The sequence below is a fragment of the Styela clava genome, chromosome 9 (assembly GCF_964204865.1).
Source record: "Styela clava chromosome 9, kaStyClav1.hap1.2, whole genome shotgun sequence".
NCBI classification, from domain to species: domain Eukaryota; kingdom Metazoa; phylum Chordata; class Ascidiacea; order Stolidobranchia; family Styelidae; genus Styela; species Styela clava.
In genome coordinates, this window is record NC_135258.1 from 869,131 (window position 1) to 895,126 (window position 25,996).

A 25,996-nucleotide genomic window follows, 5' to 3' on the forward strand; every position below is an offset into this window, starting at 1 on the left:
GTCAAACTCAAATGTACTCGGAGCCGCAACATCTACTCTAATGTCAGTGGCTATTAAAACTACCGGAAAACCACTTATGATGCAATAATTCAGTTTACGACAAAATAAAAATAACTTAAAATTAAAAAGAAAAAGTTTGTTTAGACAGAATTGAATCACTTTGATGCGACCTATTGTACCGCTCACGACTTATATCTGTTGTCATGTGTAATTAGTGAGTAGTAATAGACTTTATGTCTCCGACTTTCATTGAATCACCACTGCTTCTAACAAAAACGGCTGTTGCCACTTTGATTCGCGGAAGCCAGAGCTCCGAAAACAAAGAGTCGTATGCTGCTGATCGCTGGTCTACCCTGACTAATTGTGAGACAGCGTTGGTAAATTAGTTAGAACTAGAATATTGCATCATAAGTGGTTTTTCGATAGTTCTAATAGTATCTGACATTAGAGTACATGTTGTGGCTCGAGTAGGTTTGAGTTTGGTATAGACCAGGGGTGGGCAAGTTTTTTGGACCTGGGGCCCAAATTTTGCCCATCTACACTGATGGGCCATGTAAGTGTGACGTAAATGTTACATACATATACAACAATATATACAGTGTTACAAAAGTGAAAAACAACAAGCCTCGTGCCAAAACTACATTTTATCTCAATCTCAACAAATTCCTATTTTTCGATAGAATATCAAAATTTGGTTTTTAATTGTGGCAGCATCAGGCTGAATAACCCAACGGGCCAGATTTGGCTTGCGTAGTTTGCCCATGTCAGGGGTAGACGATGCCATATGGCTCTTTTGATGCCAAATGTTGCCGAATCGTGGCCTAGGCCAGGGCTACTCAACTATTTTTTTTATATTATTTGGGTCCGTTCTTTACAGAAATTATATTTCGGCATCCTTAAACGCGCACTTCCTCGGCCGGCTAATGATTATTAGCAAATCAAGATTGTTTGTTATGGTGTTATAGTTATTTTCATATATATTCAAAACTATAAAAGTCATTTTATAAAAGAAAACTTCAAAAGTGGGGCTAATGATCCAAAATGAAGAATTAGGTGCGGTCCGAATCTATCGAAAGGTCCGGATTCGGACCGCGGTCCGCCAGTTGAGTAGCTCTGGCCTAGATCATCCCATTCACTATTTATTGGTATTGGACACGTCAGTGGACATAACGATCGTTTCAATATTATGTTGTTGATTTTCCTCATCATTATCATTAAAAATCGCTTTTCTCTTCGAATACTGGACCAATTGCTTTGAAATTTTCAGTGGTTAAAGATTGATTTTTTTGCCAGAAGGCTATTACTTTTATTTATTCCTAAATTTTCTATGAATCTTATGAGATCTAAAATTTCATCCAAAATTGCGCTGTATTACTTTTTAATTATGGGAACACGGTTTTTAATCCGCCAAGCGTGACGGCTGACTGTGAAAATTCTTGCCACTGAAAACTCGAAGTATTTTGAGGTTACGGTATCGATAACGTCAAAGGTAGGGACTGCTTCGCTCTGGTCCACGTGTCCATATATTTGAGCGTTGCTCTCTTGTTGTATCAATCTGCTAATTCACACAAATAAAATCTCTTCCATTTTCACCAAGGATTCCACATCATAGCTTTTGACTACAGTGGGTTTGCGGACTCTACCGGTCAGCCGAGCCCAACAAGAGTCGTGGAGGATGCAATTAGCGTGTATAAGTGGACGGTCAAGCAGGTTGGATTATGTTTTATCATATTTGTCTCAGGGGTGAAAAAAGCCAAAAAGACTGCTTATTAATCATATGGCTAATATCAGCAAAGTAGAGGTATACCATATATAAATTGTATATAAGCACAGTTTATACTCCAAAAAAAAGTTCCCAAACTAAAGGGTCGGCTTATATGCGCCTCACTCTAATCACACTAAATTTCGGCTTTATAAGCGCATAACCCTGATCGTGTGGGGGTCAACTTATACATTCATAACACAGTTGCCTGTCAATAGGGAATTCCCCTTTATGTTATTCCCCTGATTACCAAGTTAAAAAAATCGAATCAGTAATTGTTAAATTTCTGACACTTAATGTATTTAATCACTCAGCTCCAGAAAAAAGATGTGACAATCGTGCTTTGGGATCATTCACCCGGCACTTACATCAGCACGAGGGCGCTATCGCTCATGTACGACCAGAAAGATGGCACTCGACTCCCTGACTGTCTGATACTTGAAGCTCCGTTCACGAATACATACGATGCCGCGGACTGCTTTCCACTATCTAAGGTGAAATTTATATTTTTGTTTCATTTCGGTACTCCCGTAGTATGTGAACCAAGATGGCGGACATCTGAACGATTTCAGGTACAAATACTACGAAGTCACTTGGCTAGTCCCTGAACTCGTAATAGAACTAAAATAAGGTGCCAGTTGGTGTATCGTCCTAGCGTAATTAACACGCTTACGTGGCGCTCCTCAAGAGTTCACAGGTTCAAAACATGTTATTTTTGAGAATATGGCTTGCAGAACAGTTTACTGTCGTTAGGTGGTTCATGTAACCTTCATCATCAAGTTATGTCTCGTAAATTCATCATCATCTATCATTTACAATATTTACCAGTACGGTCTTACAGTACGGTATTTAATATAAGTTTATTTTGACTCCTCAGCATAACAAGCGCTATAATACCCTAATTGTCAGATTGATTAAAACAAAATAATTAACCGATTAGCTCCTCTTTCGTCTTTTATGACATCATAAGTAAAGAGCGTATTTGACCCATGCGAGGTGCAGTCTGCCCAATTATGAAGTATGTAGGACTACTTGTAAGTATAATATTCGCATTTTAAGCGGATTTTTCTTTACTGTCAACCAGTGTTAACTCTAAGGAAATTATGAGTGCGAAAGTGCTTCGCAGTCGAAAAAAAAAGTGCGAAAGTGCTTTTTCTGATTTTAACTAGTTAGGTGCCCTAGCTTTGGTTTAAACTCATTTCAGCATAGATACTCGAAAAAGCGCTCCTTCCGTTAATATTGTGAATTGAAGTCTTTCCGTTAACGGAGTTTCGTTTAAACTCTTGTTAAAAACAAGCGAATTCATCAAAGGACACCTGATAAGCACACTTGTCGGGAATAAAAGTTTCGTGCAATCAACCACCAGCGTAAGTAACGAAGCGCACTCCCGCCTGAACAGACAAGCCTTGCAAACTTGTTTCTTCCATCTAACAGACACCGATTGATACATGCAGATATTAGTTACTACCGGCCATAGCTAGGGAGGGGGATCATTTGTAAATGACATCCCCATGACCCATCACCAATATCGCTTTAGTATAACACGCTTGTCCGTCCGAAAGAATATGCTTGAAAGTAGTCCGCACTCTTCCCTTTTAAGAGATTGGTTAACGTCATGTTTCTCCGGCCAGTTTTTCTTTGGGAAATACCACAAGATCACCATGAGAGTACCGCTGTTTTTATAGATAGAGTGACCTACTTTCTATCGAAGATTTTTTTCCCGAAATATTATGCAAGATCACTTTGAAATCCCTTTCATGAGCTAGCTTGGTCTAATTTATATTATACTGTCTCACGTATTACGCTAAGACGTGTAATTTTCAAATATCGACTTGCATTGGTTTGCGTGCCAGTTAGTTCAAATCGGGTAGAAAACATCATATATTTGCAATTTTTTTTAGAAATGCCATGTACCTCCAGCATTTATAAATAACGCTCTCTCTAATGCTGCAGACCTAGTATGAAATATTCGCATCTCAACGCCACTTTCAATTACACTAATAGTAATGATGACACCAAAGAGTTTTCCTTTGCGAAGGTACAGGAAATACAACAGGGTGATTCTTGAAAAAAACATGAATGTAAAAAATAAACGAATGACATGATAGTGGTTCCCAAATAATTTTGAGTGTGACGCGAAATACCAATCCATTTGATAAATCTTTTTTAGTCGACCACGTGAACGCCGAAATCCTGGAAATTAAAGTTGGAAGAGAAATACGCATTCTCACATAAATAATCGCGATATATAATCGTTCATGTGCACAAATCTCACATGTAGCATCGGTTAGTTGTGCATGAAATGTAAAACTCTTATGTGTGTGCGTTTCAATTTCAATAAAATCAAATTCGTTTTTCCATGCACCATTACTTGTAATTTTAATATTAATTGCGTTCCGAGTTTGTAAAGTTTAGAAACCTCTTGTATATACCATTACCACTATTTTGATTGGCTAAAGAAAGATAACACGTAACCGCTTTTCGGCAACATGGTATTCGTTTTATATCTGCTTTGAACAGAGAAAAAAACATGTGCCCTCTCAGTCATCTGATCACAATCGAAAATCCGTATTCATTTTTTTCGCGATTTCGGCAATCGTTATTATTAAGGGTTTTCGTCGACTGAAAAATAAACATCGTTCTGTTAATTATATATTTCAGGCCATGTTCTTTATATCCTGCCATAATTAGCAAATCTTTATTAAGCAACCCATGATTATAAAATAGCTTTGCTTATCATTTGCTGCTGAATCTTGTGCTATCGCTTGTCAATTATAGCAGAGACGTAAGGAACATATTTAAAAAAAATTTTAAATTTTAAAATTAAACATATTAAAAATGTTTATAAAATTAGCCACATTATCAGCGCCAACTAACAGAAAATAACTTATCATAAATCACAATTAAAATTCAGTCGGTAATAAATGGCGCTAAGGTGATGCCATACAGAACAAAAAGATTTGGTCGCGAGAGTTACCTTAGATGACCGTATAACGATGTTGTTTTATAAGCGGAAGGTAGAATAATCAAATTTAATAAGAAAAAAACCGGGGGTTACGACACCCGTAACACATCAAGTTCATTAGACATCTCTAAAGACTTCTAAGTTGGTTACTCGATTACACTATACTATCAATATTACACTTATTACACCTGTTTGAGTATTCCGGACAATTTCGAATTTGAAATAAACGAAAACTCAACATATCATAATTAATACACAAAAGTAAAATAAACATTCATCGAAAAAGTTATTATTTAAGAACAACAACATAATCGTATAATTCCGCCCAAACCCCGATGTTCGCAAGTGAGATGATAAATAAATACTTTCCGTGTATTCGATAAATCAACTTCTGCAAACAGTCTTGGTGCAAAATATTTCCATCCAGTGATATGCTTACAAATATTCTCTGCGTTAATATCATAACCTCGCCTAGAGGACTGGGCAAAATATTCGTATCGTTTCAATTTCATACTTTGCGCCAAAAAAGGTACCAACAAAGCTTCCTAATTTTAGAAGAGTCAAAATAAATAGACTATTCGAAATAAATATCCCAGATTTCAAACTCCGTATATTGGCAGCATGAATTAGCCGTTTCATGTAGGAACAATTGACATACAATTGATACATACAATTGCACATACAATTGATTGTCGAAAATTAAAAGTTAAATTGACGTTCCGAGAGCCCACACATGGTATAACATGTACAGGCCATAACCAGAAAAAAATGACTAGTCATAATTAATCCCTTTAATGTGCTTTCAATTAGCTCGTTAGTGATCCCTCCCATCCTTGGCCAAGTAATGTTTCGAAAATGTGAACCTCCCACTCAGCCATGCATGGCGGGTGGAGTGTTGAAATCGTGAACAAGAGTATAACGTAAAATCAATCGTGAATTTCGATGTAACAACGCACACTGTCGCCGTCATGAATTGCGCCTAGTAACATCGGAAATGATTAAATTCGTGATATTTTGAGTATTTTTGCACCAATAATTAGGGCGTGATTATCAAAATGGTGAACTTGCAAATTCCGTAAATAAAATTGTAACATTTTAGCTAGAATTATCACCAGGCAGGGGCGCAGCCAGGATTTTTCAACGGGAGATTAGGGGGAAGGTAAAACATTACACCAAAACTGCAATTCGCGACGACGTAATGCGTTTATAACTAAAATGTAAGGTCGTTCACGGCGAAATTTCGCAGTTACGTGTAGCCCGCCTTTCTTTGCCCAACGGTCCGAAGTCCTATTTTTAAACATCGACCATTCATCCGTAGTCAGCGGGCATCCGCATCTAGAAATGAAACATTAAAAATCGCGAAAATTAAATTTGGAGAGATCTATAACTCGCAGATGTCAGTAGTGTCATCATGGTTTATATGTACAAAAACACGCTCGCATGTAGCGACGATCAAAATCATGAAAATGTGAAACTATTACTTGAGAATTATTGTTAATGAAGTTAAATTTTTATTGCCATTCAATGATTATTTCATAATTTTGTCATAATCGAAGGCTGCAGTAAATTTTTTGTCGCCGCGATCGTGTTGTTAAACTATATTAAAGCATGTTTTTATTCACTAGCAAATATTAATTCTCACGTAACGGCGGACATCGTAGTTTGGTTTTTATATTTCGGATAGAATTGTGAATTCACATCGGCGAAGATTTTAAAGACAACTATTAATGAGCGCATTCACAACGAAAATTGATTTTGTTCTGATTTTTATCTTCTGTGTAGGATTTGTATCAGTTCGTAAATTACCGTCCCGAGTTCAAGCGAACAATAATATTATTACTGACCCCGGGATGTGATATTTGTGAAGCAGATAGTTGACATTTCTATGCTTTTAATTTTAGATCGTGTCTGTGTTACTTTCGTATTAAATAATAATTGAAAAACTCCGCAAATTGGTTATCTCTTGAGTACTCAGTGTTAAGTATTTACGTAACTCAGCTTTGGGTTAAAACACTGATAGTAACTAAACACGTGAATAAATCGGCAATAATGGCATTTCGACATGGTCAAAATAATATTTCTCACCAATATCTCATGAAAGTTCCATAAAATACATTATTTACTTGTCTTACTTATCGACGTTTCTAAATTTACAAAAACGATGTTGACACGCTTTTTACAAAATCGTTTCAAATTTATTGTTTCTACATGTTAGCGATAGCCGTCTGGTTAATTCTTACCCGTAACTCATTGTAAAGTAATGTTAATAAATTGTGTTTGCTTTGCCAATGCGCGGTTAACCGCGGTTAAATTCGTTCTTTTTCCGGAATTGCAATCAACAATTACACATTTTTTATTTATCATTATCAGTACCGAATAAAAAAAAGATAACATATCGTGAAGATGAAAAAAGTCGTTGAAACTTGAGTTGAATTAGTTGCAATTAGCGCCTGATTAGGCACCAGAGCACTCGAGCCCAATGTTTTTAGCATTAGTCGCATATGTAAAATATCCTTAAAGAAGTGCTGTTTATTAAAGTCATCTCGTCTTATGGCCACGCAGAAATGCCTTTATTGCCGAATTATTTAATCACAATTTCAAATCAACATTCAGGATTGGCACAATCTCAGATTTGCGAGATTTATCTGTAAATTAATACAGACACCATAAAAAAATTATAAAAGTTAATTATCGTATTAAATATTTGCATTCCGGCATCGATAATAATAATACCATTCGCTTAAAATTGGGACAGTAAATTTACAAACGTTGATAGGTAATATCAAGTAAACGCAAATGTTTATTTTGGTTTTGAAATTTGTCGTTGATGCCCTTAACAGCTGTTGCCGATGTGAACGCACGCGTAAGCCTGGATTGCCAAACCCAGGATATAGTCGCCAAAACGATTGCGGTGACAAAAACAATTAGCTATTATAACGAAATTAACCAGTAGAAAAGACTTTCTTGCTAATTTTTCGACCGACGTTTTAGACTCCTGCTGTGCATAAAAAATATTCCTTATTTGTTAAAAATATTCAATTCGAAAAAAGATTCGATTTTTCCCACCCCTACTCGCATATTAATGAGGAAATAGTTTAGATTGATTTTTGACCCTGGTCTGAGTTTGATTTATCGTGAATGACTAGACTAGCTAATACTGAATATCGCAAAATTCCGCGAAACGCCATTTGCTTTTAACATTCGTGGTTACAATAAAATGGCTGTTAAATGTTAATACGACATATGTATTTTGTCAATTTGGCGATTTTGCAAATCTGTGAGATGCTGCTAAAAGTTTCTTCTAATTTAACAAACAATGGCCCAAGTTTACATTCCATTACTAAACAATGTCGTGTCGAGTATCAGAAATTTCTGAATGGCTCCAGTAAATTCACTAAGAAGAGAACACAGACCTGTCAAACCAGTACTTGAAAATCGTGTACTTTTGTCACAATTCATCGATGTCATTGACAGTCACATGACCACTCTCGTTTAGAGAAACGCACTGCCTTGCATTCGGAAATCTGGTTTCAAAGACGCCGCCGAGCGTTTTCGCGGTCGAAGCGGAATCGGTGTGCTTGTATAATAATCATATTATAAACAAGAATTTTGCCATTATTGCAAAAGCTTTATCTTCCATGTCTTCACCACATAGGTTAGAATTCCGGTAAATATCGTTATGATATGCAGAATTGAGTTACAAAAGTACTAGTATGTTACTTATTTGTCAACTTAATACGCACACAAAAACATTTGTCAACTTTGAATTTTTATTCCATTCAAAATCGAAAAAAAGTGCTATTTCTCTTCAAAATCGGAAAAAAGTGCTATTTCGCAGTCCCTAAAAAAAGTTGCGAAAGTGCTTCGCAATTTTCGCAAAAAAGTGCGCTAATAGTGAACACTGCTGTCAACCTATTCTTGAGCAGATATATTGCAGCAAGTTGCCTAATGATTGCACAACTTTAAAAAAAAATCGAAAGTCGGGAAGGGGGAGGAGCGGCCGCCCCAATTTTCTTGTCCCCAAAAGTATAATAAAATGTCAGTCCATGCATTGGAAAACAAATAACTGGCTAAACAATCCCATAACCGACAAGGACTGGTAATCGGACGAGAGGCCGCGGTTCGCTATATGATTAAGCTGTCCTAGCGGCTTTTCCCTCCCCCGGGATAAATATGTAAATCCTACCCTCCACTCTCTATTGATATCTCATCAGAATTTTCCATGCTTGAAGCAAGCCAGGTTCTGTAAAAGGGTACTCCCGTAGTATGTATACCAGGTTAGGGCACAATTTCATTCTGATTTTCTTACGTTAGTTCTATTACGTGTTCGGGGACTGTTTGTGTCAGCCAAGTAAATATATCCTCTGCCCATAGGTTTCAGTCCCTTTACACAACTTGATGTTAAGTAGATGAACAAAATTAGTTACCTCCATTTTGGTACACATACTTCTGGAGCGCTTCCCAAAGACACACTTATTCATGTCTTAGCTAGTAAGGTCAACTTCGTTACACGTCTCTCAAATCAAGTCAAACGATTTCCAATGACTCTGGCTTTGATTACAAGAAAATTGGTCGCCCTTCGACACATTTCTGAAGCGCCCTGTAAAAGCAATACTTGCATGATGTTGATGCAATATTAATGCAAAGTTTAGTTGGTAGGCCCTATTAGCTTCGCTTCCTAATCGATTCGGATTCGCTTTCTTTTGAAATAGAAAAATCCAATTCTCAAACCAAAGTATTTCATTCCTTACAGAATCGACATTCATCTCGGTGAGACTCTGTACAAAAAGACGACCTCTGACCCCATGACAAAATCTCCTCACATTCGTTTCATTCGAATGCACAAGGATTACGGAGTGAAACACTACACTGCTAAGCACCCTGAGATAAGGCAGTTAGTGCATGATTTCATGGCTGAGGTAGCAAAGGTCAAAGGTGATCAGGAACAAGGAAGTAAAAATAGATTTGAATTGATCGATATTTAATTTTTCTTTTCTTGCTGTTTAATTAGGCAATGAATATAATTGCTTTGGTCGATGAGCAAAGATCAAAGGTTATCAGGAACAAAACTGATTAAAGATTTAATTTTTTTATTATTAACCTTTATTATGTTAATGAGACAAATAGAGCTAAATTGAACTTGCATTCCTGGAGTTTAGGTAAACTCCCAGCATTGTTTTCTTCTGAAGAAATCTAATTATCAAATTTCTGACGCTCTATTTAATTTTCCAGCTCCAGAAAGAAGATGTGACAATCGTGCTCTGGGGGCATTCACTCGGCACGTACATCAGCATGAGGGCGCTATCGCTTATGTACGACCAGAAAGATGGCACTCGACTCCCCGAATGTCTGATACTTGAAGCTCCGTTCACGAATACATACGATGCCGCGTACTGCTTTCCATTGCCTAAGGTGAGATTTTTGTTTCATTTAGGTACTCCCGTAGTATGTGAACCAAGAAGGCGGACATCTGAACGTATTATGTGTACCAGGTTAGAATTAGGCAATAAATTCAGATACATATATTACGGGTATCACTTGGCTAGTCTAGTCTAACTCCGAAACTGAAAGGAAAATTGGAATAAAATTATGGCATAACCCTAACCATGTATACATACTACGTTCCGGTGTCCACCATCTTGGTTCACATACTTGGGGAGTACCTTAATTTCTATGATGTGATATAGTATTATACGATGCTTATCAACGCTTTTTCTTACTGTACAAAGCCCGGCATCAGTATCAACTGATATCTAACGATATGTAAGGATATACTATATATTAGAAAGGCTAAAATCTTTCCAGTTCGGCACTTGCTACTTAACAGAATTTTGTTAATTTTTACTGCGCACTTAGCAACTAGTCGCTGATCACTCATTGGGAACCTATGTACTATGCCATTGTGGTAGTGCGCCAAGACTCTGGAATTGCATTACATTTAAAAAATCGTATTTATTACATCTCTTTTTCAGTATTTCTATCGGCTCTATCCTTTCATGAGGTCTTCACAAGAATATCAAACAATATGACGTTGAGCTCAGGACTGAGAAGTATCTGCCGACAATAAAGGCTCCTGTTATGATTTTACATGCTAAAGATGATCAGAGGTTTGTAGGCAAGAATATTTGAAAATTATGGCTTGTCAGTTGGTGTATTGTCCTAAGAGTAAGTAACACGCTTACGTGGCGCCCTTTAAGAGTTCACAGGTTCAAAACATGTTATTTTTGAGAAGATGGTCTGCGGAACTGTTTGCTGTCGTAAGGTGATCCATGTATCTTTCGTCATCAAGTTCATGTATGTGAAATCCACCATCTAACATTTACCGGTACGGTATAACAGTATGGTAATTAATATAAGTTTCAACTCCTCAACATAACAAATACCATATTTGACAGATTGATAAAAAACAAATGAATAACCGATTAGCAGCATGTCTAAGCATCTGGAAACAAATAACTGGCTAACTATACTCATACCCGACATTGACTGGTAATCGTGGTTCATCATATGATTAATAAGCTGTCTTAGCGGCTTTTTTCCCCCGAGATAAATATGTAAATCCCATTCTCCGCTTTCTATTGATATCTCTTTAGAATTTCCCATGCTTAAAGCAAGCCAGGGTCTGTAAAATGATATTCTCGTTTTGTGTGTACCAGGTTGGGCCATAATTTTATACCAATTTTTCTTATTTTAGTTCTATTACGATTTCAGGAACTGTTTGTGTTAGCCAAGTGAATATAACCCCCTGCCTATACGTTTGAGTCCCTTTACACAACTTGATGTAAAGTAGGCGAACAAAATTAGTTACCTCCATTTTGGTACACACACTGCTGGAGTGTCCTGTAAAAGCAATATTTGCATGGTGTTGATGCAACTTGAATGCAAAATCTAGTTGGAAGGCTTTATTAGCTTCGTTTTCTGATCGAATTCGATTTCTTTTTAAATATGAAATTCAATTCTCAAACCGAAATTTTTTATTCTTTACAGAATAGACATTCATCTAGGCGAGACTTTGTACAAGAAGACGACCTCTGACCTCACGACAAAATCTTCTTACATTCGCTTCATTCGAATGCAGTGAAGCACTACACTGCTAAGCATCCTGGGATAAGGCAGTTAGTGCATGATTTCATGGTTGAAGTAGCAAAGGTCAAAGGTGATCAGGAACAAAGATGTAAAAATATATTTGAACTGCGGCCCACGGGCCAGTTACGGCTAACCGAAGTGTTTCATCCGGCCCTCTTGTGCCTATATCAATTATGACTATGGTTTTCATGGCTATAAATTTGCGTTGGATATTTCGATGAAAATAACGAATCATCGCCTAAAATATAGATCACGTATTATTTGCACCTGAATATAATTGTGCCACCTGGTACACTGGCTGTTTGTTGTACATTAGCTGTTATGCTTGTTATTTGCAAATGAAATGTTTTGAGTCTCCAGTGACCAAATCTATTATTTGTGACTGGCCCACTGAGAAAAATAATTGCCCACCCCTGACTCAGAATATCATTTCATATTGGTCAAAGTAACTTAATTAATCATAGTCTATTATTATGTGTACCAGGTTAGGGTCAGGCCATAATTTCAGGTACAAATGCTATGGGATTCACTTGTCTAGTTCTCGAATTCGTAATAGAACTAAAATAAGGAAAATTGGAATAAAATTATGGCCTAACCCTTTCCTGGTACACATACTCCGGGAGTACCCTATTTTCCTGTGAAGTTACAAAGGACAACTACTGTTATTAACGCCCAGCATTATAACCGTTCATGTTCATTCACTCACTACACTGTGGGGTATCTATTGATTTTAAATCAAACTTAGCTTCCCCATTGTTCTGGAACTGTCCCAATTTTATTTATATCTCTCTATCGCAAACAGACCCAACATTTGAAACCAATATTTATGTGCATGCAATTGCGTTTCTTGTTATAGTTGTAAAATGCTTGTCTGAAGAAGTCTGACCTCGGTCAGACGAAACGTTACAGAAATATATTTGTGTTCGTGTGCAGCAAGACTTTTGAATTAAATAGAATAGCCATTTACACTCTTGCTACAGCATCCTTGCGTAATACTCATACGGATCCACCTGCGCAAAGGCATAGAGAGCAAGGAAAGGTAGTTAGTTTCACGCAACCTCAACTGTTAGTCACTTCCCAAACTTCAAGCTGTGTTTTCAGAAATTTTTTAGGCTTTATTTCTATAATTAAATCTTTATTATTTGATTGTAGTTTATATTCTCATTCTTTACTGTGTATTTATTACTCAAGAATGGTGCCAATGGTCAGAATTAACAAGTTACAAATATGCTCGAAATAGAGTCGAATTACTCAACCAAAGTGGAAAGAGTAGTGATAGCAGAGTTGCAAGTTTCAAACTCTCAACTAAAAGCAGAAAGAGCACTGATAAAAGAGTCCCTAACACAAATATGTAGCGGTTCATGTGTAACTTGAAACAAGATATAGCAGTACTGTCAGAAAATAGGTATTGTCATATTTCAATTACTGCCTTGTTGCCACATTTTGATATTCTTTTTTTAATATTGGGTCAAATTTTTTGGGCTACGTGAATTATTCAAACTCTTCACCCCATAACGTCAAAAGTTTGAGAACTTTTGGTTTAACATATGCTCTTTGTGCGACAGAGGCCATTTGTAACTCTTTTATCAGCACCTTGCTATAAAAGCACTGTATATGTTTAAATATGCAATTATTTTATCATAATTGTTGATTTGATTTCAATTTTTTTATAACAATTCTATCTCATTTAATCCACTGAGACAAATAAACTTTGCATTACATTGCAGTATTATTTTCCGAGCTACTGATCTTATCCACCAAAAAAAAAACTCAAGGGTGTTTTTGATGTTAAAGACTAACTTCGGAGCTAGGTTTCAGGGATGCCCGAAATGCATCGAATACATTCGTGATTCGTTGTATTCGATTTAATAAATTTTTAATTTTAGAAATAATTTAGAATATTTCACTTGTAAATATCTTCTTCAGCATGCATTATTTTATGACGAACATAACTCACAGAAAAAAAATAGTTAACTTCTGAAAAAATATAATGGAGAATACTTATTAAATCAATGTTCATCTCAGTTACTCTGCATAACCAAATTTGAATTATATGAATTAACAATTGCCTTGAAGAATTTATACTGTGAAACAGACCCATTTCATTATTGGTGGTAATCGAAGTCGAAGTACTTGTCATTGACAATTTAAGGAGGGCGTCCTGCTTTAGTTGTCAATATTGAAAATCCGACAGCACATTAAGAAAAAGAGTATCGCAAGGACACTTTTCAACTCATTATCATTTGAAATTTCAATCAAGTGCTCTATATAAGTCTTATAAGACAATCTCATAGTCCGAAGAAGTTTTGAAGGCTTTTTTTGAGAGCTTAGTATGGCAAACTGGACAAATTTCATTGCTGTGAGTTTCGGCTATAAATCCGTATTGAAAATACGGATTCTTTGCGGTAGATATAGATTCCCGCTATATCTACACTCCCAGTTTCGTTAGATATTGGGACGCAGTCATTCAAAAATTGCATTATTGATGTTTGTTAAGCCATACCTGATTTTATTAGGAGATGCGCTAACTTTATGATCATAAAGTATAGATTTAGCTCAGTCTAAATAGCGAGTTGGGTGCTGTTTTGCCTATAACACACGTGGGGATGGCTATACTAAACTATTCGTCTATGTCATTGCTAGCATGATTATCCCGTGCTCTTGTCACATATATTTAAGCTACTAATTACCCATTAACAAAAGGATGAGATGTTTACACTTGTCGCAAGGGAGAAAAGGCGGCTCAATCATATAGCGTACCACAGCTTCTCGTCTGGATACATGTCCACTGTGTGCACATTGGTATGTCGGAAAAAAAGTCCTGGTTCTTATTAAAAAAATGCCGCATTGTCAAATGTCGCCGACACCTCGCAGAATCCCTTATCATTGCCCCGACAGTAGGAATCTTTCTGCTACACAAATTGGCACCCGAAGGTGGTCGGTTGCTGAGTCACACCATAGTTCCCATCTTCTATTCTCTCTGCTAAACAATGAAGCTGACGACAATCACGCGAATAAAATAACAGACAAGCACAACTGCGAATGTGCATTGTCATCAATCAATCATTTTATTTCGGCTCTCTGACTAAAACGGAACAATACAAAAAAGTAAACAGACAACAAATACAGAGATACCTGTAAGGCAAGCATAACTTAAAATAAAGTTAAAAAACGTACAAGTACGTGCCCACCCACCAAAAAATGAAATAGAAATAATACGATTATACAAAAAATATGGACACGATTCAAAATCATGCAGTGCTTATAACTCAATTTAAAATAATAAAGGCCAAATAACTGCTTGAATCAGTGGATAATTTACATGGAGTAAAATAAGTGTTGTGCTTGAAATAAGACAGCAAAATTCAGGTAGATAAAATTGAATGTAATAGAATCCCAACGACCTCCTCCGTCTCTGATAGATGTTTCAAATGTTCGTATATGATTATGGTAGCTGAGAAATCGCCAGGATTAGCCTTGCAGTAAATATATATAAATAAAGCTGATCTCGAATTCTGTAAATTTTGGGTCTGAGATTCCTATGCAAAAAATCACCAAAAACCTATCAAATGTGCAAGACAGATAAATAAATACATGGTTGAAAAGCAGCATGAAGTTTTGAATAGTGGGAATAAAAATAGAGTGACAATAGCTGTGAATACGAATACCTAACAATGCGTGCCAATGTTAGAAGAAAATAGTGACTAGTAACACAGGAAAAAACACAAAATGCTATATACATTGGAACTATTTACCAAAACAATATCCAAACACTGTCAATATTGGCAGGCAATATGGAGGTGTAAAATCATTTATTAAAACAGTAAAATCAATCTCAATTACACACTCACACAATTAATTACCATGAGCAAAAGTGAAACATTGATGTTACAGTAGAAAATTCAAATTATGCTGGTGTTCTAGGTGGTACATAACCACTTATTGGCAGCAGAAGAGGAAAAAATAGATATTTCCAAAATAATATCCACAGAGTAAGGTTGCAAGCTCATAAAAAATACAACATGGATAATTTTGCCATTGAAATAAGATGAACAATTCAAGGCATATTTATCAAAAGTAACACAATACGAACAACCATGTTAAAACTGAAAGCACACTTGCAATTGGAAAATTTGTGTTGTCTTTAAAATTTCCATCCCCTGTCAGCAATGCCCAGCATACTATACTATTCATAATGAAAACTATTTAGTCCTTAACTTTGTTATAAAGTGAACAGGACATCCTGAGATATGGTGAAGTGCTGATTAATACCATTCGTGAAGTGGCCAAATATAAGTTCAACAGATTTAAAAAAATTAATCAAACTATCGGCACTGGTAGTCGACACGTTCGTTTCGTCTTTCTCTGAATTGTTCAATCTTGCATTTTCCTGACACTCTCTGGTACAGTTCATTTCCGATCCGTGCTGCAGTAATCCACATCAACGAAGTGCTGTCCGCAAACAGTGAAACACAAGCGAGTTACCTGAACCATACGCCTAGCACAGGGGTGGGCAACATACGGCCCGTTGACTGTAACAAACCACACTCTGCAATGTGGTCCGACGCATCATTCCTGAAAGTTGCCGATCGCTCTACTCTCACCGCACTGTCAGAGCCAAGTGACGTTTATATAAGATTACTTTCGTTCGCAAAATGTAGAACTGATAAATTGCAGACTCTTCAGAGGTACCGGTACTTCAGGCGCTTGCGACCACTGAACTCTGTGCTTGCGACATTCGATGTCAGTCAAGGCGGGTCCAGTTCCACTTACTAAGACGAATAACAACGGCTCGTCGTTGTGGCGCATCGTGCTAAGCGTTACGGCCACAGAGTTATATAAATATAGAGTGTGCTTCTCTCTCGTTTTCGCGGGACCATTTGAAGCCTCTCTCGTTTTGACGTTAGACTTCCAAATTTTGCGTAGCGCGTAATGTATTTCATATGGGATTTGACAGATACCAATTATTTGCGTCGATTTTTTTTGTATATTCGCTTGATCTTGATTCGTTTCTTATTAGGTATGAAACGCTAATACATCCAAGCTCGCCATACCGTGCTAATTTTTCATTTTGCATTAATCGTGGATGAATAATATTGCCTAACCAATCACACAGTAGGCTACATTGCTCCAAGTGGCTTACCGGAATCGCCAACCCATTTTCTTGTATTTGGCCATAGTTTACCTAGCCCGGCTTCATATTTTGTGCGCCTTAATACCATTTTTTGCTAATTAAAATGTTATCGGAGCTAAGACATTGATTATTGTAATTTTCCAAATGAAGTTGTTTCCAATTTAGAATATATTCGATTTCCAATGTTCAAAAATACTTTTCATAACATACCGTATATGCTCGTTTAACCGCCCGGTCTTGATTAAGCGACCGTTTGAATAGCCGCCCGTGTGAACAGGACATAAAAATATAATAAGAATCAGAAAACTTGGATAGATAGCGAAGTTTATTTAACATCCAGTCATTAGCCAACAAACCAAACAAATAATAACACACACTAAGTAAACATCTCCCCCACATGAATAAGGTTGGCGGTTCACATTTTACATTATACCTATAATAAAGCATGTTAATTTATTGTAACTAATAATCGTGAAACAAGAGTAATGACACAAATAGGACAAAATTGAAAACAGTAGTGGCAAATAAAGCGTTTCATTTTATATCGCACAAATGAAAACGTACGAGATGAAAGGTATGAACCAGTACTTGTTCAGAAAAGACTGGAAATACTTCTTAAAACAAATTTTAAACTTAAAATTTATTTCAGGTATCCGTTGATAGCATTCCAAATTATCACCCACATTACATAATTTTGGCCATGCCAGGATGAAAAATGTGATATAAATAGACAATGATTGACCTTGTTTAATAACTTTATTTTAAAATTATTCATTGCCAAAGCATGACCTGTTGAGAAAATGACGAAAAATTTTCCTCACTGGTGCTCAAATATATAATTAACTTTGACAATTTTTTTCTTATATTAACTGCAGAAGCTTGGTCATTAAACTCTCGTGCCATATGTTTGGCCCTTATGCCACAATATGCTTTAATAATGGCCTTCACCATCAAACTAATATGGCAATCACCAAACCCTGTATCGCGCCAGTGGTTTACAAGGTCGGGAAAAATAGGCTTATCGATTAAAACATCTTGCACTGCAATAACGATAGCATTGATGATCCCAGTGGATTGGGACAGTCTACCTCCAGAGGTAGCTAATATTCTTTGAAAACATTTTTCAGTTTCTCTACAAACTTTTATAACACTTGCTGACGGAACTGTTAATCCTCCACGGTTTTTAAAATATATTAAACTTGAAGTATGATCAGTAGATGATACGAGAGCCTCCTTGCATTTTATGCAAAACATGGTATCTCGCAGCCTCTTTGCAACAAATCCTGCAATATATTTGATTATTTGAAGCTTGTATTCTGACAACCTGATTGTGTTAGGTATGTCAGCATAGTCATGGTTAGAAGTTAGTGGAGTCCGTGGTTCAAGGTCATATTTCTTCATAAAAGATACTGAGCTTAAACTCATATTATGATTAGTCAGACTGAAGCTGTCCAAAACATTCAAAATGCTTGTTGCATCCTGGGGCTCACAGTTCCCTCCTGTGCCTTTTACCCCACTTCTCATAAGCAGTCGTTTATAGGCAGAAGTAAATTGTTGCACAGTTGGATTATTATTGAATCCCCCAGCACCTCTTACAGCACAGTAAAAGAGTTCCAAATGATCTTGACTTAATTTGTACATTAAAAGATATTTTAAATATTTTGAAGTGACCAAGTCATTGAACACGCCTTTTGCACTGGATACAGATAACAAAAAGCCAATAAAGCCAGTTTTTCTTCTTGACATCAAGATTGGTCTTCCTGAAGAATCCTTCAACTGTGCAATGTATGCACATGCCTGATTTATGAATGGTTCCCAAATATGCTCTTTTGAAGGTCTTAGTGGCTCCTTAAATCGTTTAGCGAAGGGATTACTGGAATTTAGCACATCAAAAAGCTGGTCAAAAATTCTGATAAATTTTACAGTTGCTTGACTTCCACTAAACTGCTTGAATTTCAGCATCGTATCAGAGTATTCGATCGCATCTGCAACACTGCTGCTCAGGGTTTGAGCAGCAATATCAACTTTCATCTTTTGTTGATACCAGTGTATATGTCTTTGCTTCAACTTGTTTGCAAGCCTAAGACCTTCAGTTGATTGGAGTTTTTGCAACTGCACAAAATATTCCCACAAAATTTTGTTCCCATTGCCATCACGCAAAACACCCCACTCTGCAAGGGTGTTTCGGACTAATTTAAGCATGTGACAAACGTCCATGAAAACATAAATCCGCTCAGATGGGCACGAAGGATGAGTAAAATATGATTGCATGCTTACATGCGAGGCAACAACTCCTAAATGAGAGAGCATTGAAAAATGACAAGATGGCCCGTCACAAGTTAAGGATACCACCTTGGCTCCAGTTTCACTCAATCTTTGAATCCCAATCTTTATGATGTTTGCTCTTTCTTCTCCGGTCAATCCATTAATGAGAAAATATCCCAAAGGTACTTTCCAGGACCCATTCACACAAACAGCCATCAAAACAAGAGCTTCCTTGGCAAGTGGGGCAGAATCATCCTGATTTTCAGCATTTCCCAGGTCAACAAAGCCCCGATACCTTTCTCCATCCCAAGCAACATGTTTCCTAATTACCATTTCATCAATCATCATAGCACAAATCAATGGGTGCGATGCAGCACTCACCTTCAGCCGGATCGCATCAAATGCAATTTTTGTGAAACCAGGCTCAGCTGGAAGTTTCTGGTACCATTTTCTTATTACGCTTGGATGTGGTAAAGCCAGATTTAAGACTTTCCGCACATATTGATACGCTTTATTTGAATAGAACTGTAAAGTCATGGCAAAAGTTTTTAGCTCCTTGGGATATTTGACGCCTTTTCCAGTTTGTAAATTCATTAAAATTCTATTGAAGATTGATGAAGGTATAGATCGCTGTAGACTTTCTTCACATGAAGCACTCACCAAGTTTTTCTTTCTCAGGGACTTTAGCACCGTTTCAAGAGATTTTACATGTTTTTGCAATCGATATGTTTTTTTTTTGACAAAGCCGGAGTCGTTTTCTTACTGCTTTTAAATGTTGTAAGCTGAGATTTAATTTTTTTAACTTTGTAGGTGAAGCAATGACCTGTGAATATGAGTGGTCATGGAGCACATTGTTAAATTTCTCCTGCACTGACCACTTCTGCTTTACACATGAATGAAATTTTCTTTTTGTCGGTGACTTTCGCTGTTCGTTGACCTGCAAGAAATTTTGATGATCATGAGCATGTCCCACTTTAGATGCGTTGAACCGAAGCATGTGTCAAAAAACGAGAATTTTGAAAATTTAGAAGGCATTTGTCGTAAAAAAAAATCTCACACATCACATAAACAGATGATTTTATATAGTTATTCCGATAAACTAAAAATTAAAATACATAACAGATCAAGTCTATTACCATAAGCTAAAATACTAGGTATCTGCATGCTATAGTGATCTTAATTGCCTGATATATGAAAAAAACACCCATTAAAATATGTGACAGGATTTTTTGTCGCTTTGGGTACAACATTTAAAGTTATTGAGGATTCAATTTGTTGTTTATCTTATGCATACCTTTCTTAAATATTTTGGAAATGCTTTGAATCGGGTCGGAACAGCATTGTCCTTAATTCTTGTGCGTTGCCCGGTTCTCTTAATATCGCTCTCTTTAAAATGGTCAGAGCATAAACGTGAAGAACTAGTTGGAATCCAATTCGCCCTCCGCAAAGCAGTTACCCACTTCTCGCAAAGTGCCTTATTCAAAGGAAATCTGAGAAAAATATTGTTAATTATGTATGAGCAAAAAAGAACTGATAATCATTTCATGCAGTAAGTGCACAATTTATTCGGATTTGGGCTACTTGAATTGAAGCAGGCCAGAACCAGAATTTGGATTTAACATAGTCTATCTGTATAGTCAAAAACGCTCTTTTCTAGTCAATAATAGTTTTATGCGCTAAATTGTTGACCACTTTGTATGTTATAAACTTGCTGTCGCCTTCAGCCCAAATGATTTAAATGCTTATACAATTTTTCCAACAACTTTGACTAAATTACAACTTTACTACAAACTGACTTCTGACCTTATAGTTACAGAAGACGAGCCTCAATACTGTACCGAGACAGCTATACCTGTATGCATTTACTCTGACATATATCTGTATATCATGATAATAAAACTAGCTTTATCTTTTACAATGTTTAGCAGGCTATGAACAAATTGCTAAAACACACACTGGCAGACAACTGAAAACTGATATTGTTAACACAAACTGCTGGGCTATTTTTCTTACTTATGAAATGTCCTTGGATATTTTCGTTTCAGCACACTTTCCTCGTCATCATCTCCCTCGCTATCACTTCGAAAGTCCTTCCTTTTAAAACGTTTTTTGCAACCATATGCGGAGCACTGAGTACCAATACCGCTACTTTTTCCAATCATTTTCTCCGCCTCAGATTTTTTTGGCAATGCCATACCGTACCTTTAGTTAAACTATTCCGTAACTATATCGTACTGTCAGCCTAAAATATAAAAAAAAATACTAACTAGCTAGTGACAAATACTAACCTAGCCACCTATACTTAGGGAAGTTTGAACGTAAATACCCAATTATGAAACTAGCAGCTTTTAAACACGAAAAACAAGCCAAAACCAGCGAACTACCCTACCAGCAGGAAGAAAGTTTGGAAGCATAAGTGCCAAGATGGCGGCGATCAAATTGTCCCGCGCAGCGACAACGCAAAACGAGAGAGAAGATCGTTCCATATATTTCCAGTTCAGTGGTTACGGCGCGTTTACACTGGATGCGGCACGCCTATGGTCGCACGTCACAGGTGTTTACACTGCGCACGTCATTTTCGTAACACTCGATGGCGCGAGGGGCGGTAAGGGCGGGAAAATGGAAGTCATATATACAATCAATTATTGAAGAACAAACTTACCAAGTTTAAAATAGGAAGCTAGTTTGAACATTGAACTTAATTACAAAAAGGAGGGAATTGAATAAGAAAACTATTTCAGACCATGCAAGAACATGTGCAGAAAGATAATTATTATGAATCATCATCAATATTACAATTCATTGTGCTGAATATCGACAAAATGGTTTGATCAATTTTCATTCTGCAATGTCTGACTATCAGGAATACCTAATTCTGATTATTAAATAAAATTAACCAAGTATTCTTCACTACATCGCACCAATGACATTAAACAACATGATAGGCAACTCTGACGTCACTCCATAAGACTACAGGCAAAACATTGTATTTCATGATACGCTCCAATGCACATATTTCTCGTCGCCTTTCGCGTCCGTTTTCCGCTCGCTCTTGCTACTCGGCGTCTTTTTTACGTATAGTACCTGCCTTTTTGCGCCTGTAACGAAACAAAATAATCTCTATATCTAAGAAGTTTTGCTTACTTGGAAAGCTGAAATAACAGGCAAGCTGTAAAGAGCAATTCTGAACATCATAGACGTTTTTTTTTTATCAGAGAAGATTACAAACGCGATAGCGGAAAGATTTGTGTGGAACATTTTGCAGATAATGACAAAGTTCAAAGTTAGTAATTTTAATGTTTGCGCTTAATCATTGAAATTTCATTTAAAGAGGGTGTCATACAAAACTGTGCTGCGATACAATTCCATAACACAAAGTTTGCACCTATCGAACTTGCTTTTTTAGGTGAATTTATTAGACATATTACATATTCAGTTAATCGTAGGTAACATTGCTGGTACATAATGCATCGTAGATAGGTTTGTTTAAATTTAGGAATTTAGCTCATAGCCCACTAATTAATATTATCTTCTATGCAGGAGGTTGCAGGGCTGAATTCAACTTGCAGCCTTACCGATCACCTGACGATGCTCATTTAGTTTGGCTCGAGCAAGTCTTCTTGAAATGCTTGTGTGGATGGAAACTACCTATATTTTTTGCCTTCCTCCGATTTTAGACAAATTTATTCTGAGGGATTTCGCATATAATTCTCACTGATTGTTGGCTGTTTATAATTCCTATTGATTGTGAATTCTGATTATAACAATGAGTTGAAAATTTTTTTACCTAATTTACTGGCACCTTTTTCTTGTCAATACTCCAAGCTGAGGTAATAAACATGACAATACATTTATGTCATCTGGAAGCAAAATATGCACACTAATTAATAGTTTGGCACATTGAGATAATACATCATGACAGAAAATACAAGTTAAAGATATGTATGACCAACACATGGTAATTAAAATTAAAAAAAATTAATAGGGGCTGTGGAGTATGGAAAGTTCAAGACAAAGAAAAGAACAAATGTTCATAGCTCATGAACTCTCAATTTTGCCTCCATTGCTTTGTGAAGGCCAGTATATTTCGAGTGGCTGAATTGGTTTAACTTTATGATAGCAACGATTTTGTATTTAATATAGCGAGATTATTTCAATTTAATTGAAGTGATATTATTTCCCAAAGCAATGCTTGAATCGTCTAGAATAGATCAGTGGTGTCAAACTCATGGGTTTTCGAGAGCCGCATTGCATTTTGAAAATTGTAAAAAGAGCCGCAAACAGTTTTTGATAATGTATACTTAAAAGATATTTTTAAGATAGTTTTAGTTTGTGACATATATTGTGATGCAACTAAACAGTTGGATTAAGTTTTATTATTTTCTTCAATTTCAAATGCAATTACATATTAATATTTGCATTCCACTATTATTGCAACATTTGCAAGTTACAGTATTTATTATAAAAAATCGTAAAATTCTATGTACAACCATCAAAATCATTTTTGAACAAGCTTTGAATAAGGAAAGAATAATACATACACTAAAAATAACTTAATCTAAATATATGAACCTAAAATTAACAAAAATACTACAGTATAAACTCAATGTTTTAATAATTACATTTGTCCTGGCGTTTGGCATCTTTTTTGTGTCACCAGCATACTAAGGCCAGTCTGAAATGATTTTATAGTACCAACTCTAACTAACGAGGCCACATGATCATGGGTTTATCTGGATCTTTAGGAATGTTTAATTAATTCCAGTAATGCAAAAAAGTTACTTTTATCATTTCATTTATAGATCAGTAAAAAAACAAATGACAGATTTTTTCGACAAGACATTTCGCACTACATTGCGTGGCATAGGATTGCTTGAATTATTATTGATATTGATTTTTAGTAACTAAGTCGTTGTATAATTATATTAATATACAAACACATGGAAATTTTCTGTTCGAAGTTGGTCTTCGAATTTGTCATATTGACTGCTGAGCTTATTGTGTTTTTTGATTGTATTGATGGAAATATGACAAATTAAACAATGTGCTTCAGAATTTTGTGAAGAGCAGAAATGTTACAACTCCCATTTTCTTCGAAAATGCCACCTTCTTCATGTACTTTGCGTTTAATTTAATTACTCAAGTGTTTTATTCAAGTATTCTTTTGCTAGCTTGATGTGTATTCTTAATTGGGTCAAAATGTGGACAAAAAAAATCAATATTCCAAAACTACTTTCAGTAAATTGTTTTCTGTGTGAATAATCAATTTCACTTTAGAAGGTTTGAAAAATCTATTACATTTAGATAAAAAAAAAAAAACTTCCAAAATACTATTACAATTATTGTTAAACGTTCGAGGGCCGCATTGGAAGTTCTCTGGGGCCGCGAGTTTGAGATCCCTGGTCTAGATTGAAGTTGTTCAAAAAATATATGATAGTATTTTATCATGAATGATGATTATACCCCTTCCGGAATTTCTTCTATAGTACTACCAAAAGTTGATGAACCAAATATAACACAGGTGCAGTGAGGTACCCGTAATCCTCATTTCCAAAGCTGTTTTAAGTATGTCTGGCGTGTTTTGTGCCTTTTTACAAATAAGACCGCTTATGCAATCTTACGCTTTGGAATTTTTAGTTATTTTCCTCAAGCCCTGCAGGATGTGGGGGCCATACACAACTCTACCGGAGGGTCAAATGTCTTTGCATGCCTCCATAGGTTGTTTTTCTATTGCAATTTTCTATTTTCAAATGCATTATATTTCTTGGAATCACACTGTCACTGATATGTCGCCAGACTTCTGATATCTCCCCGTCTGCTATAGTTGTCCTGTGAATAAATAATAGGAAATTGAGATTAGACGAATAGTTGAAAGTTTTGCTTTATGTCGGCTTAATTTCTTGATTGATATACTTACTATTTCTGCTATTGCCTCTTGTGCTGCAAAAGTCTCACAATGCTTAGACAGGTTTGTCCACAACTTTCACATCTGAAGAAAGAGAGGAGATTTATTAATTTTCGTTAAGAATAAATAAAGCAGTCTATATGATTCAGAATGGAAAAGCTACTAAATCCAATATCTCATGTTTTATTTAAAAAATATTTTACTGAATTTGGTATATAAACCAACTAATAAAAGGCTTTAGTCAGAAAATTACAAGCATTCGTGGCTCCAAATGCTTGAGAAATCAGACTATACAATATAGACCGGTATGAGTGAAATGTTAGGTGAACTTGTTAACACTTTGATTCAATACGCAAATAAAAGTGAATGCGTAATAGTATGTTACAATGAGCAGCAATCAACAATGAGTATATATCCTCACTGGTTAAAAAAATCTAACTGGAGGTGCATGAACTATTTGAAACCATAAGGGGTAAGTAAATATGTAATTTCGGCAAATGGGCAACTACGTACCGTACTGAATTAATAACTTCGTAGTATTTGACAAAGGCTGGCTTTCACACATGTACTTAACAGTGCGATGCCCGGGTGTGATATACAACAATAGTATTCACCTTACCTTTTACCGATTTCTTTTTACCCCAACTTTCAAAAATATCATTAAAATCGACAACAACTGTCAAAGCAGGCACGAACACCATTCGTGCTACGCCTTGAAAGCAGCACACATCCGCTCGTTTTCTTCTCGTCAAGTATGTGCATTGGAGCGTGCTATCGAATACGATCTTCGGACAAAAATGCCGGAGTTGCGCATCATGTTGTTTAATGTCATTGATCGCACTGAACTAATTTTATCTATATTTTAATATTATTCTATAC

General features: G+C 36.2%; 3 protein-coding genes and 1 long non-coding RNA gene across 14 annotated transcripts in view; 2 read left to right on the forward strand and 2 right to left on the reverse strand.

Moving 5' to 3' along the window:
- Positions 1-25,996, forward strand: part of LOC120331108 (uncharacterized) — a 447,434-nt gene that overhangs the window by 143,195 nt on the left and 278,243 nt on the right. The window lies entirely within an intron of this gene.
- LOC120331502 (protein ABHD12B-like) overlaps positions 1-25,996 on the forward strand; it is a 117,973-nt gene that overhangs the window by 1,736 nt on the left and 90,241 nt on the right. For 2 of the 10 annotated variants that reach the window (XR_013477833.1, XR_013477835.1), the window contains 4 exons: positions 1,598-1,710; positions 9,481-9,680; positions 9,960-10,139; positions 10,700-10,828. Coding sequence is in view for 2 of the 10 variants with exons in the window: in XM_078116184.1 (XP_077972310.1) it covers positions 1,598-1,710; positions 2,077-2,256; positions 11,715-11,762 (341 nt within the window). In the remaining 8 variants the exon portion in view is untranslated. Of the gene's footprint in view, positions 1-1,281; positions 1,711-2,076; positions 2,257-9,480; positions 10,140-10,699; positions 10,835-11,714; positions 13,903-25,996 lie in introns of those variants that run through there. The other 8 variants (XR_013477831.1, XR_013477836.1, XR_013477834.1 and 5 more) reach the window with 8 other exon arrangements.
- The window catches only part of LOC120336002 (general transcription factor II-I repeat domain-containing protein 2-like), a 305,240-nt gene continuing 287,477 nt past the window's right edge, over positions 8,234-25,996 (reverse strand). For both annotated transcript variants that reach the window (XM_078116175.1, XM_078116174.1), the window contains one exon: positions 8,234-8,631. In XM_078116175.1, the coding sequence (XP_077972301.1) occupies positions 8,569-8,631 (63 nt within the window). In that variant the 3' untranslated portion in view covers positions 8,234-8,568. The remainder of the gene's footprint in view (positions 8,632-25,996) is intronic.
- LOC144427334 (uncharacterized) lies at positions 23,652-25,851 on the reverse strand. Its single transcript, XR_013477893.1, has 3 exons — positions 25,737-25,851; positions 25,130-25,201; positions 23,652-25,041 (listed from the first exon to the last, which is right to left on the reverse strand). It is a non-coding gene; the product is annotated as an uncharacterized LOC144427334 (long non-coding RNA).